This window comes from Melospiza melodia, chromosome 9 (genome assembly GCF_035770615.1).
Source record: "Melospiza melodia melodia isolate bMelMel2 chromosome 9, bMelMel2.pri, whole genome shotgun sequence".
NCBI classification, from domain to species: domain Eukaryota; kingdom Metazoa; phylum Chordata; class Aves; order Passeriformes; family Passerellidae; genus Melospiza; species Melospiza melodia.
The window spans coordinates 20,893,985-20,909,350 of NC_086202.1; the positions used below are offsets into that span (position 1 = coordinate 20,893,985).

At 42.5% G+C, this 15,366-nt stretch overlaps 1 protein-coding gene across 5 annotated transcripts in view; it reads left to right on the forward strand.

Moving 5' to 3' along the window:
• Positions 1 to 4,522: 4,522 nt before the first annotated feature.
• VCL (vinculin) overlaps positions 4,523 to 15,366 on the forward strand; it is a 54,540-nt gene continuing 43,696 nt past the window's right edge. For 2 of the 5 annotated variants that reach the window (XM_063163817.1, XM_063163821.1), the window contains exon 1: positions 4,523 to 4,941. In XM_063163817.1, the coding sequence (XP_063019887.1) occupies positions 4,774 to 4,941 (168 nt within the window). In that variant the 5' untranslated portion in view covers positions 4,523 to 4,773. The remainder of the gene's footprint in view (positions 4,942 to 15,366) is intronic. The other 3 variants (XM_063163819.1, XM_063163820.1, XM_063163818.1) reach the window with 2 other exon arrangements.

A 15,366-nucleotide genomic window follows, 5' to 3' on the forward strand; every position in this document is an offset into this window, starting at 1 on the left:
TATTATGGAGCTGGATGACAACTGTGATGTAAACTTTCCAGTTGTAATAGGCTGCTCCCATCTAGCTCAGATAGTGAGTCAGTGTATAAAAATTCTGAAGTGTTGGTGTCATTGCAGTTCCCAGAACACAGCCAGCCAAGATGCAGAACTAAACAGAACCTAGCCTGGTTTCATGGCAAAAGTCATCTATATAATGGCAAAGCACATTGACAGGCCATTGTGGTGAAATTACACTATCAAACACATGGGTAATCTGCTCTTTTTTCTCCAAGGTTGTCATTTATTAGGCATGAAATTTATTCCTCCTGTGCCAGTCACCTACACACTAGAGCTGTCAGTATAGTAATACCATTCTACAACAAACTCATGACAAATTTTAAATTTATGTTTAAGGTGAACATTACTGCAGAAAGAAAAAAAAAAAACCAACACCTTTTTACTTAAAATTCAATCATTCATTGCTTACTCCTTAGATTACCCAGTTAATGCTTGATAAGAGGGAAATGCAGAAGGTCCACTGATTGACAGTAGCCTCCAGTTCTCCAGAAGCTGATAATATGGACTCTAAACTTTAAATTTCAACATGTGCTTAAATCTTCATAGGATCAAGACACTTATACAATCCAGTTACGCATTTTATGAAAATAACATTTCTGTAAATTTCCTCAGGTAGCTAATTAGTTTTTACTCTGAAAACTTAGAAGCTGGTGCAGTAAAGGAACAAGAGCAGATGATTCCAGGGAAAAGTGATTAATCACAGACAAGTGTATTTGCCTAGAAAGCATAATTGTTCTTTGCTGTGGTACCTAATACTGAAAATAACTACTGTACAATGGAGGCTAGTACTTTGAGCTAATCAGACATATTCACTTCCATTAAGTATTAATACTAGCACAATACCTTATAACTGCACACAACTGCAGGTTCATGAACCTCTTTGCAGACAGCTCAGTTCCACTGCTCCCAGCACTTGCAGCTGCAGAGCCATGTACCCTGAGAATGGGATACAGAACTCCCCAAAAGACACCGTGGCAGAGGCTGCATTGCAGCTACACATTTTGTAAGCACACAGTGTCCTCCCTTTCTCCACCTATTGCTTCTGTATTCATACATCTCACCTCAGTGAAAGTAAAGAGAGAATTTCTTTGCTTTGTTAAAAGAGTTGTGGAAAAAGGAAAATTTATTTGCTCATTTGGGTCATAGAGATAGTATATCCCAAATGACAATGGAGATTTCTGTAAGCAGAAGAGTCCACTGACATCAGGTTTTCTGCAGAACTGGGTTTAACTGGACTCACCTGAGTTTGTATGAAACAATAAAAGACATGGAAAGATGTTATTATCTTATTTCAAATCTTCCATACCTTATCAGTGATTTCTCGTGGACAACTCCTCACAGCACTGACTCCTTCACAGTACAGACACAAACTCCATCTCTCCTCACAGCACAGCCAACAGACTCCAACCCTCTCCCCACCCAGCTATCCCACTCTTTTGTAGCACTCGTCTTATTGGACACAGCTGTGGCCTATTAAGGGCGGGGCTGTTCCTAATCTTTGGTGATTGGTACAGCTGCAACTCCTCAGGGGTGAGATTACCTTCTGCACTATCTTTATTTTCTTATGTTCTATCCCTCCACAGAAAGAATGCCTCAGAAGCTAATCCTTTCATTCTAAGCACATTAACTTACTTGAGATGCTGGTCACCATTGTCATACTAATAACAGATACTACTTCTTAATAACACTAACAATTTGAGTGTGAAGAAAGAAAAGGAGATTTTGCATCCCTTTGCTTGTTTTGTTTGATATGCAATACCATATTGGAAGAGGACAAAAGACATCACATGTTTCCATGCTGGATTTTATAAACAGAAAATATCAAATCTATCATTACTTTCTAATAATACTTTCTAGTAGGACCCAATGAATTGATAATTAATGTAGAACCTGGGGAAACAACATCACAGTAAGAAACAGAAATTTTTGAAAAAAGTACCTGCCTCAAAGCTGTTACTCATATGACATCAATGTGACAGGTGTGAATACTGCAAAGGAAAGAGAAAACTTTGTAAATTTCATACTTCAGAAGAAAAAAAAACCAACAAACAACCAGAAAAGCAGTGTTACATACACTGCTGTTAATTGCACAGAATTTTGCTGGATGTGGCTTCAAAAATTAGGCAGCCACACCAATAGCATGGAGGAAATTTCAGTGATGGACATGCAGTACAGTCACATAATGCAAAGAATAAAATTTCAATTTTGTATGGGCAAAAATTACACCAATATAGGTGAAATAGTGAAACAAACTCTTAATACCAATACATCCCAAATACAAGTATAGGTTTTGGTCCTGTAGGCAGGAAAAGTTCCAGGAGGCCACCAAAAATTTCCATCTGTTCTGTATTTTAATTTGCCTATAGCAAGTGTACCTATTTGAGCTACCAGATCAGCCTTTTATAATGATCAGATAACACTTCTTCCTGAAAGTCATATGCACAAACATGCATATTTCAGCCATAAGTCAGTACACACAATCCTAAATCTAAAGCAATTATTTTTAATCAAAGAGGTTTGCTAATGTGCAAGTTCCACAAACTACTAAGTAAGTGGGGTTTATTAAACTTGCGTACTTCCATAAAACAGAATTTAGCAGATTATTAGACATGGACTAATTGCTTTTTGCAATTTCCAGATCCTGCACACTGCTGTTGAGAAGGATTTTTATCTATTCTCATTATTACTGATCCACAGTATGTGAAAGAGGCACTGCTAGGCACGTATATGCTAAAAATGGTACCTGCTATACAGCCAATAGCAAACAACATAAGCTACTCTTACAGTGCACAGTTCAAGTAGCTTAAAACACTCCTTACTGCTGAAAGACCGATCCTGTAATTATGTTTTGCATGCCAATAGCATCATTTGATTATCTGTTATTGAGCCCACAGGTATACCTCTTTCCAAACCAAGTGGACTTGTACAACGTGGAAGTTAGTACTATGATTTCTACTAATGGAGAGTCAATAAACACACAGAGAGAAATATAATTTCCATAATACCAAAAAGAGAACAGTAAGCAAACCGAAACAAAAAGAAAACTTCTGAGTTAAAGGTGGTGCTAAGATATCTTAACCCTGAACAAAACCTGGTTTTCATAGCTTTTTAGGCCTACAACTTGTAGCTGTCCCAGTAGCTCCAACAGCGACACCAGTACAAGTTACAAAGAGATCCTTGAGCTCACACCAGCCTTGCTGATTTAACTGCTCTTTCTATACGTGCCTGTGTTTTCTGGTAGGAGAGGCTGTGTTCAAACACTGCACAGAAAACACATTGTTTGCTCTGGACCACTTCAGAGTGCAACCTAGTCTGACAGGGACATTGATTTATAGCTTAAAATAGCAGCACAGGGGTAAAAACTCCTAGAAGGCAGCAATAACTTTCCAAATCTGAACCTGCGCTCTTTTATCAAAGAAAGTGAGAAGCGTAGACTGTAACTCCTGACTCACGTTTTATTTTATTACCACGAGTGCTGCCCGTGCCACAAGAGACCGTGCCCGGGACACGCCAGAGGGCGGGCAGCGCTCACCCCGAGCCGTGCTGGGACCGGCAGCCGCGCTCCCACACGGGCGCTCCGGGGAAGTGGGGATTTATGTTCCTCTCTGCCTACGGCTTGTACTCCTTCTCCCGACACCACACCGCTCACCTAAGTGTATTTAAACAAGCTCCCGCTGTTACCACCACTCATAGCGGTAAAATCCGAGCCGAGGTTCACGCTCCCGGTACGTGCCGCCCCGCAGGGCCGCCGCCGCCTCAGCGCTGTCCCGCCGTGTCCCCTCAGCCGCTGAGGGGCGGCGCGCGGGGAGCGGGACGGCGCGGACAGCCCTCCCCACCCGAGCGCGGTAGAGAATCAGCGCCCGCAGCCTCTCGCCACTTTTCCTCACTGTGGGCGGAAGCGTTCGGGCCGCGCCCAGGGCGGACCGCGCAGAGCCGGCTGCGGTGAGAACGCACACCCCGCACGAAGCGGCGCGCCCCAGGCAGCCTGGGGACAGCCGGTCCGGCCAGGAGGGCCACCTCTCCTTCGACCACTCCTGTCCTAGCGGTGCCCAGCCCCACGCGCCCGGCCAGGCGGTCACGCTCCGCCTCAGCTCAACGCAGCGAACTCACTCCGGCGGCGGGCGTGGCGCAGGAATCCCACCGCCCTCGCCCCCCACGATCCCGGCACCCTGGCATTAATCGTCTCCTTATATGGACACCAGAATGTCTGACGTCATCTCGACGCTGGGAAACTAGCGCCCGCGCAACCAAGCTTGGTTGGGAAGGCGGGTGGTGCGGGAAAGGCGGGGGGTGGAGGGGAAGGAGGCTCTGGAATGTTGATGGACGCGGCGTTGCGCCACTGGGAGCGGCGGCCCGGCTCGGCCATTGGGCAAGGCGGCCGGGGGCGGGAGCCGCGGGCGGGGCGGGTTGTGGCGCTTAAAAAGCCGCCGCCTGGCTAAGGAGCGGTGTCAGTGTAGGGTGGGCGCTGCCAGCGGGGGGCAGGAGGGCAGCGAGTTCGAGTCCCGCCTCCGCGAGCCTGAGCCGGCAGCCGCTTCTCCGTGTGCCGCACTCCGCTCCGGGGCGAGGGGAGCTCGGAGTGGGCGTTTGGTTTTCTAGTCTTCCTCCTTTTCCTCTTCGCGCAGAGGCCGCGGCTTTCTCTGTGGGGCGCCCGCAGGGACAGAGTTTGCCAGGAGTTTGTGCCGAGTTCGGGCCCCGGCCCCCCACCCCGCCGCCGCCATGCCCGTCTTCCACACGCGCACCATCGAGAGCATCCTGGAGCCGGTGGCCCAGCAGATCTCCCACCTGGTCATCATGCACGAGGAGGGGGAGGTGGACGGCAAGGCTATCCCGGACCTCACCGCCCCCGTGTCGGCCGTGCAGGCCGCTGTCAGCAACCTGGTGCGGGTGAGTAGCGGCGGCTGGCCCGCCTCCTCCGCGCCTTCTCCTGGGAGCGACTTTGGCCGCCGCGGCCAACTTGGGAGTGCGGCGGCGCCCGGCCGGCCCGGGCTGTCGCGGACAGGTGTCCCGGCCCCCGCCCCGTGAGGAGCGGCTGGGCGCGGTGCTGGGGCCCAGGAAAGGGTTAAGTTGGAAGGCTGGCTGGACCTCTGCGGCTCCCGCCTGGAAGCCGCCGTCGTTTGTTCCCGCTCCGGCCGACGGAGGAGCCGTGAGAGCCGTGCAGCGGAGCACTGAGTTTGTCCCAAGAGCGAGTTGCTCGCCGTCTCGGAGCGAAGAGAAGCCTTTGCCCACCTGAGGAGCGGCATCCCATTAAAGTGCAGTAAAGCGCGGTAGTTGCTGCTTTCATACCCGCCCCGAAACGCTTCGCAGATGGCTCTGATACGCTGCGTGGTTCTTTGCTGCCTAGGAAACTCCTATTTTAAGTGTATGCGCTATAAAAGGCAAAATACTTACTTGGCGTGAGCCTATCCAAAAAATCCCAAACCCAACCAATAATAAAGCCCCGACCTCCCAGGCATTTGGGTTTCATTTTTAAATCGGTGAGGGCTGGCCCTTCCTTATCAGTGCAGAAGTTGAGGCGGGACAGACCTGTGGCTTCCAGGCAAAGTCTGGAGCTGTGAATTGTTCTTGTTACTTAGCCTCGAGTGTGAGTTACTGTTTGCTTGAGGTGAGCTAAAGGTGACAGAAATTTGGCCTACTCTTTCGACTTGTTGAAAGCGGTTATGCATAGCTTGTCTCTTTAAGATCTGAGTATTTGCAGTATGGACACTGCAGTGTGAGAAGTGCAAGGGACTAATACATTTGAAATGTTTCAGTCCTATTAGCACTTTTATAATAAACAAAGGAATAACGAACTGTTGCAAAGTAGAAATACTTTCTTTGATATAGAAAGCACTGTGACATTGCCTGCTCTTCTACTGCATTGAGAATTACCTGGTAACACTTACCTTGCACCTTTGTTAAGCTTGTTTACAAGTACTGAATACATGTTCCTTGCTCATTTTGAATCCTGTTAAATTCTGAAGTCGTTCCTAGCAAAAAATAACTCCTGCCAGTAAATGAATAAATGGAAAGGTACCTCTTGCTGCCTCTTTGCCTTAAAATGAATAGCTATGCAAGTTAAAATACTGTGTCACTGTTAACCAATGTTTGAGTGCACTGAAATCATGAGACTTGTGGGCATAAGAAGCTGTCAGGATGACTAATGTATGTGATGTGTTAATCATGTTTTGGCCTGTACTACTGGCTGCGGCTAGAATAACTTGCCACTTGGAGGTTTTGCAGTTTACTACAGTGTAACTAGGTCTCTTGGTCGCCATGACTATAAATATTACAGACTGTCTAGAATACTTGTGCTTCTTGCTGACTATAGCAGCCACTCATCTCTTTATGAAGAGCAGTTGTTCTGCAGCAGTTCACTGATGTAATAGGTGTTTTGGCTGTAAGGGTGCGAAGCCAGTGTGTATGAAATACTTTTCCTTGAAAGGAAGGACGTTGGAATAATGCTTTGCTTCTCTGAGCTAACCCTGTAACCCTGGGTTGTGTGACTCTTTTTCTTCACCCCACCTTTATCTCAAAAGAAACTTGATCTGATAAAATTTCATTTATTAGAGAAATACAGAAACAGATTTAGTTTCCTTCTGCAGCTTTCTAATGCTAGATCTTTCATTTTGGACTGTTTTGGAAGCCTCTGTTTTTCTCTTCTTGTCTGCTGGTTTGATAAAAGGAATGATTGTTGAATTATTTTTTCTGTGTTTATTCACAAAGAGCCAATAAAAGTGGGGTAATCTGAGGTGATAGTTGCCATGAAGATACCCTGATCTGCTAAAATACAGCTTTGTCTATATTAGGAAAAGTGCAGAATTAATGTTCTCATTCCTATCTGAAGCTCTGTTTTCAGTGCATTGCTCTGAAGTGTAAAGGTGATTTATGAAACAGCAGTTTCACAGGAGCAGGAGAATTTGTGCAGACAGGTTCTCGAATTACAAGCCTTCTGGTGGCTTCCTAGGTGACAGCAAAGATGGAGTTGTCAGTGCAACCAAGAGAGTAATGTGGTGCTGGCTTGTTGTGTTGCTTGCTGTCTGCTCAGGGTTCTCAGTGTAGTGCGAGTATCACAAAGCACATAAAGAAAAGTACTGAGGAGCAGGGAGTTTTTTAGTGATAAATTTTCATATACAGCAGCATTACTCTCCAGCTACCCAGCCTATAGTAAGGATTCTGCAGTTTGGAAAATGCAATATTTAATTGATCTAATTATCATGTGTGTGTGTAATTGCTGGTAGCGGTGCTTGAAGGCCTTGAAGATGTACTGTGCTGAAGGCCTAGAAGATATTTCCTTGTGCATTTCCCCTCACAGTATGACTATATGGCTGTAAGGAAGGACCTGTGTGCAACAAGTTGAACATTCCTGAGATGGAGCTAGCACAATACACCACTCAAGATGGAATAGAGGTTGATAGATATGACAGTCTTACATTAGGACTATTAGGTGAGTCAAAAGGGTCCTCCTCCTAAATACCCTGACTGGAGACCTTTATAATAGAGCTCTTCCTTTGGCATGCATTTCTGTATTTCCTGTCATTAATGGTTCTGCTGTGTTTCAAGGTTTGCCTGAAGCCATCTTAAATTACAGACCTTTTTTAATGTAAAGTTTGCACACTAAAGTGGACCCATCCTAGAGATACTGCCTTGTCAGAACCTAATTGTGAAGTGATTCTGGAGAAGAGATGGTCCAAGTCATTGTTGAAGTTAATGAAATAACTAAATCTTTTACAAGTTAGTCATTGCTGTAGTAAAATACCAAAGCAAGACTTGGTACTCTTTCCAATATGCGACAGTTTGCTTCTACTGATTATTTTGTATCTTGATTATTTTGGGAATCTTTTGCACAATAATTCTCAAATTGTTTTGAAGCATTTTGATGAAATTTCTTAACTGTGGTGTGATCTTCTTGTTGCCTGTGCAAAAATATAATGTGGAGGTAACTTCAGAAGCTTTTTTACATGGAAATCGAATTTGAGGGAGAGGTTCAGATACCACAAGACTACAAATGTACTAAATTGGTCCTTCTTTTAACTGAAAATCTTAATGTTTGTATTGGCCTGTATTTGTAGTGGATGTGTGCCTCTTATGGGAAAGAAGGTTGGCATTTGGTATTTCTTTTGTCTAAAAGACGTGACACTGTAAATCAGCAGAAGTGGTGCTGGTGGTGGGTAATAGTCAAGGCTCCCTAATAGGTATGGAATAATTTTGAGCTTGCTAAATATCCTATTAGTTTAGAGGAGAGTGAAATTTTGAGTTTTAACTAGTCAAATTTCCCAGGGAGGAAATGAACCATGTTCATAGTTGTTTTAGGCTTTCTCCCCCCCCTCCCCCAATTGTTTTGTTTTCTTGGTTGGTTTTGGTTTTTTTTGTTTTTTTTTTTTTTTTTTTTTACTTCACCAGACTTTTAGCCTATTTTAAAAATAAGGATTTTATCAAGGATGGCTGATAATGCAGAAATGGTGAACCAATCACACACATTATATATACGGTTTTATTTCATGGAGGAGAAAAAAACCTGCTACTTGGCAGCAGTGAATTTACAAGCATTTATGTTCAGACCAATGTTATATTATTGCCAGAGAGAAAGCAAATTCTACCCTGATGTTGTAAGCTCCATAGTGCTTTGTATGGGTGCTGGCAGTCTGTCAGTACAGGCAGAGCCTGCTCTGGTCACTTCTCTCTGCTGTTCCACACAGAGCTGCCTCAGAGCACTGTTGCTGTTGCTCTGCCAAATGCCAACAATACCATGGGTGAAGCTGCTGAGTTTGACAGATTAGGTTGTAATTCTCTGCATGAAAATTAAGGTAGTAGAAGGGACTTGGGAAGCACACAATTTAAAATATTGGAGCAGGCTCAGCAGCTCAAGGAGGTGTTGGTTTTTCAGAGTCTGGGCTGGTGAATGAGGTCAATGGCCTAAAGACCTGCTTTATCTGAGACCAGTTGCTTGAGAGTTACCCTGTGTTCATGTCCTTAATTTTCATGGAGCTTGGGGCATCTGAGCAAAGTGACACTCCTACGAAATCTCATAATGGAAGATTTAAGACACTAATGGTAACAAGTGAAGTGACTGAGATATTTCAGAACAGGGATCTGCTCTGAAAAAACAGTGCTTGTCTATTTGATGATGCAATTTCTGCCATTCCATCCTGTGTGTTGTCCTTTTACGTGTGAGTCTACTTCACAAGTGTTTCTATGCTTCCAGTTTCTATTAATTATTTTTTTAATGGGAAAAATTGCTTTACTTGCTATTAAATTGCTGATGACCACATTTCTTAAGAAGATATTATTGTTGTATGCTGTGATATGACTTTATTTACTTACTGAGGTTTGGAGGCTTATGAAACACTTCTGACACCTTTCTGTATCTCAGCTAATAACTATGGCTAGCCAGGTCAGGCCTGACTAGGTCAGGCTAATCATCAGGAAGGGTCTCTCAGATTATAAATCTCCTGTCTCATAGTCAGGGTTTATCAGATGTTTCCTTTAAGTAGGTCTGGGCCAAGTACTATTTTAAAATGTAAATAAAAGCACTCTAGAGTAAGATTAAGCTTGACTGGAGATTGTACTGGATGGGAACAAGACCCTGTACTGCTGGGTCGAAGTCACATGTGTCAAAGGTTTTTATGATTTCCTAAAGTTGTGAGGTTGGTCTCCTTCACCTGCCACCAGCTGAAGCCCACCCCATCTAGGCACAACTAAAAGTACCCAGATAGCTCTTAAAACAGATGGAATTAATACCAGTACTTCAGCAGAGAAATAAAGTTTAAACAAAAGAGTTGCATTTACTGTAGCAGCTGTCCTGTCTCAGCAGAGGAAGAAGCAGCGATCACCTGAAGCCACTGGCATGTTCTGTCTGCATGCAGGGCCTCTGACAGGTGAGAAGTTGCCTGGGGTTGTAGGGTCATTTGGAAAGGGCTATCCATCTTCCCTGGCCAGGCTGTAAATTGTCCACTGATACCTGCCAACCACCAGCTTGGAAAACACCTGTTTAAATGAAATTGTGAAGGATGCAGCCTGCCTTGAAATCCTTGCCATGATTTCAGCAGCAAAAGTCAAATACACAGGTAACACCTGGAATGAGGAGAAGTGCTCTGTTGAGGAGAGGGGATGGTAAAGCAGCTTTATCATCCTACGTTTTCTTTGGCATAGCTGACTTGCCTGTAACTCAGGCTACAAAGATAGGAGTGAGCTGTTGTGAGCAGCTTAGAGTTTCTCTTTTTTTGAGGGGAAAAATTAGCTTGCAAAATGTTTATATATCTTGGAAAAGGATGGAGAAGAAAGGAAAAAGATAAGCTTTTTTCCTTGCAGAATTTCTACACAGCACAAAAGATGACTCTCAAGGAGGCTGTGGTTTTTGCATTTTTCCCTGATGTTTGTAACTTGTCATGGGATATGTATAGATCTGTGCCTCCCTATTTCCAGTTTATTATGTTATGTTTTGAAGCTGAAAGAAATGGTCAAAAGAGCAGATAATCTGAACTCTGCAGAGCTCCAAATTACTGACAAGTGAATGAGCACTAGAATAAGCTTGAAGATCTCATGAGAGAATGGCTCTTCACTACACCTTTCTAGGTCTTACCTGTGAGTAGTAGAAAACAGATTAGTGTTTTACAAATAATAATAATAATTTCCCTTTTTTTAAAATTAGAACTTTTTTCAGTGCACAGCAATTTCTTCAGGGATCGTTTACCATTCTGGGAACTGTGGCCATGTGCTCTGAGAAAGTGGATAAACCCCATCAGGCTGTGTGTGTGGGAGGAGCTGGGAGAAGAGTGATTAATCAGACAGAAAGCAACTTTGTAATAACAAAAGCACATCATAAACTTCTTTCTTGCTTTTATCTGTTAGGAATTATCTTTACATAAGTGATTAATTAGTTTGATTTGAATGGAATCATCTCTTTGCTGTGTTATTGTGTTTGGATACTTAATTTATTCCAGTCTCCTCCATCAGCTTTAAAAGCAATCTTTTGTTCTCTCTTCCTTTAAATGTACATAGAGATTGTTAAATGTGTCCTCATATGCTTTTTTGGCCATAAAAACTGAGACTATTATTGTGGAATGGATAGTCTTTAAGTGGCAGTTGGATTAAAAAGTTCCATATGCCAAGAATGTGGTGAATACCACTTCTGCTTTTAAAACTTACTAAAATGCTTCTTTCTGCAGTGCTTACTAAATGCTTTTCCCACCAGTGTGGGAAGAGTTAAACCCATGTTAAGCACCAGTGTTTTTTAGCCGTTTATTCTTCATGATTTAGTCTTGTAACATTTAGTCTTGTAACTTTAGAGAGTGATGATGTAATTTTGCTTTGTATTTTGAAACAAGGAGATACTTTTCTCCACATAGTGATATTGGACTGTAGGTGTGGAATTCCTTTTAGAGGTTAATAAAAAATTAACCGAACAAAACATGGGTCAGAAATATGTACCTTCAGAACACAGAGTAATATGCAAGTTTTGCAATATAGTATTTTTTTTCCTTTAGTGGCACTAAGTATATTCTATCACTTGCTCATTCAAATGCTGAGAAGTTCTTGATACAAGAACTTCACTGCAGCCACAGTTCTTAATCTTTGTAAACTGATAGCCTTCCTGACATTTATGTTTAAACACAGCCATGGCAGTATTGTTATTGAATTTGAACAGTGAAGTGTCTTTTTTTGGTAACTGTATAGTTGTGAAATTTTATCCACTATGTTAATTGTCATATAGATGTGTAATTTCTTCCTTAATTTTTATGACAAGAGGTGAGAGAGAATTAACTTTAATATTGTCCTGTACTTGGAGTCTAGAGTAACAACTTAGGTTGAACCATCTGGAAATAGACCTGATGAATGAATATTGCAGCTGCCTTCATTTCTGAAGATGCTTTGTGGGTACAAGATGACTTGCTGCCTGGGCCCATGATGTGATCAAATGAAGGCTGGATCTTCTTTTCAGTTACACATATTTCACCTCTAAGGATTTCTTCTTGGGAGCTGAGCATCCCAGCAGCTCAAAACTGAGCTGGGAGGAGGGAGAATGGGGGCATGACCCTACATGCACAGTGCTTGGAGTGGGTCTGCTTTGTCCCTGGAGTAAATCAGGCCCTAGTGTTTCTGTGGGGATATGAATAACTGACTGGAGAATCAATAGAGGGCACAAACCTTTCCTTTGCTTTCTTTGCCTAATAATTAAAGTGTACTGAGGTATGACTTTTACTTGTCCATATCCTGAGACTAGAACCAAACATTTGTGTCAAAATATATTGAACAGCTCACTTTGTAACATATCTCCTATTCAGAAGTCAGTGTTGTTCTGATGCTTCAGGAGAGCTATTTACAACGTGAATAATGAACAATGGGTAACAACAGTGGCTAATGAAGGGTGACAAAAGCAAAAAACCAAAAACCTCTTCATTATCAAAGCCATTCCAGAGTTTCTGAAACTGTCAGCTTGTTGACTCTTAGGGTTAGATTTCATCATCATCAACTTTGTCTCACTGAAAAAACAAGTGTTGGAACAGTTTCCTAGTATTCTGACTTCATGGGTAGGGTAGGAAACTGATGGTTCATGTTGGGTTTCTCCAGTGAAGAATGGAGAAATATGAGCTATTTCTGTTGGGGTTGGCCTAGGATACTTATGAAGAGACCTATTGTAATAATGTTGCATTGCATTTTTAATCAATGGTTACACCCCCAGAATAGCAAATGTAAATTTTCCTTGTGCCAAACTCTCAGATTATTTTAGGGACCTGAGGTTGCTGAAGGCAGATATTCTCAGAAAAGACAGAGGTAAGTAAGTTTTTGAGTACATAATTTTGTGTTGTGGTCAGACATCCACACCTATCCCACAGTGGGCCCATATTTTACCTAGTCCTTATTTTGCTGCTGTGTTTACACAAGCATTTTTTTTCATGCTCTCACTAGGTTCAACTCTAGATGCACTTTGGGCTGGACCCCATCCCTGTGTGCTCAGCTGAGGTCTCTGCTCCTCCAGCAGGAGCACTGCTCATTCAGGCAGGCCTCCTGCCACTTGGGCTTGTCTTCCTGCTCATCAGGATGAACCAGCTCTCCAGAATTTCTCTTTCTAGGACTGTGTTCTATGTGATTTCTCCAGTTAGGTCCCTGAAGAGGCTAAAGTTGGTTCTGAAGCTCAAGCTCTGATTTGTCTATCTTTTTCCTTTCAGGATTCTTAATTCTACCATTTAATGGTTACTCCACCTGTCATTGGCATTCCCAATCAATTCTTCTGTTTCTAACAGCAGAGCCTTCCTGCCTTCACCTCCTCACTCTATATCTACCAGTAAAAGATAATTAGAGCTTACAGTCTGTGAGAGGAAAAGTACAGGCAAGCAGTTTTCATACTAAACTGAATTTTTGGGATGGCTTAAGAAGGTTTCATTTCAGCAAGTATCATGCTTAATCTTTGACCTAAGGTACATATGGTGCATAAATAAAATGGTGAATAGCAGAGCTGAGAAAGCACTGCTTTGGTGAACTTGACAAGCTTTATGTTCAGAGATCTTTGTGTATGCAGCTTAAAATGTTTGGGTATGTTGCAGCTGTTCTGGTCTCATTGCTCAATGTTTAACACGTGTTTGTGGGAATAGTAAAATGCAATGGTATTCAGTTTGAACTTCATTTTAGTAGCTGAACCTTAGAATGAGCTAGACACAAGCCTGCCCCTCCTTAAATGCTGAAAAGCATGCAAGAAAAGAACCATGGCCATTAATTTCATAAATGAGTATGTGCTACAGTACAGTGTGAGAAATGGTGAGTACAGAAGTGCTGCAGTAGCAGTGTCAGAAATGGTTGTGTGTTCTCACCCCTGAACAGATGAGAGGCACTCTGGTCACCTTGGTTAAGTCATTGTGTGATGGGAAACTAATGAATGTTCTCAGCCTTTCTTTTTGAATGGGTGCATCAAAATGGAAGCCTATTAAAGGCTGAGACAGGAAAGTCCATATCAAATATCATCTTCTTGCCCATTCTCATCTTTCATCTATTTGCCAGGTATCAGCTCTTCAGTGTCAGAAGTCTGACTCTTCCTGTCAAGCAGAGGAGCTGTTAAATCTGTCATCTAGAACTTATTTCAGCCATGTTGCTGCTAGTTCTGGCTTCCAGACTTTTCCTGTATTTTCAAGAGGCTGCACATTGCAGCTGTTTTAGAGGAGGGAAGCATTATTAAAGCTTCCTTCTTTTATGCAGGTTTTGTTTTGTTCACCTGTACGAATACTTGCCAGAAGGAGCAGAAACTGACTTTGACTAGACTGATAGTCAGTACATGTGAGTCACAGAGATGTTGTGAGCTGTGAGCATTTTGGGTGCATTTGGTTCCTGGTGACCACAAGCTTACAGTTAGAACAAATGGACTTCTTATAAATGTGTATGATACCTGTCTGCTCATGGGCAAGGAATGGTTAAGCTCTTCAGTGCAAAATGGGGTGTAGTAATACATAACTGAGTGAAAAACCTTGTAAGTTGCTAACAGACATTAGTGTACTTGATTAGAAGAGGTTTTTAATTCTGAGCTGTGTGATGCACTGAATATTTATCTAAAGAGTTATCACTAGAAATAGATTGCTGCATCAAGCACCCAGATGGAAGTTACTGAAGTTTAACTTGTTTTGGTGTGCCTGTTTGTGATTAAAATCATAGGGGTTTTTGTAACTTTGGTCAAGATAAATCACAAAAGGTGCTTCACATTTCAGCCTCTGAGTGTGTGTACAGGTGTCTGTTTGCCCTTCAGCTAAGTCTTCAAAAGCTTCTGGTTTTACACTTTATAAGAAGTTTTCCTCCAAGTATTGCTTTTTCAAATTACTGCATAACCCTTACAGGTTTTTAGGTGAGTTAACAAATTAAACTGACTAGTGTTTGGACTACAGTAATAATCACTTTCACGAGCATAGCTGTCTTTGCAGCTTTTGCAGCACAATAGTTGTGCTGAATAACAGAAACAAATAAATGCGGTTTCTCTGGAACTACGCAGTAGTAGCAAAAAGGTCATTATTTATTTAGCTTGCTCTGATACAATGACAAAATGGTTTGTGAAGGCCTAGTAATTGCCAAACCACTGGCTTAACTGTAGCAAGTGAAGTGGTCTTTGAGTCTTTGCCACACCTATAAAATGCTCCCTTTTCCTCAAGAAAGTCAAAGCATGGTGAACAGGAACCTCCGTAAATTTTAGGTAGGTTTCACTTCAGTTTTTCTCTGAGTAAAAAAAAAAAACATAATAGCACGACATTTCTTATTTTCTCTTTAATGTAACTAAATACTGTTGTAGCCAATTAGAAGATTTCATTTAAAATGTGAATGATAATTTACACCATGAACTTAGTGTCCACTAGAAAT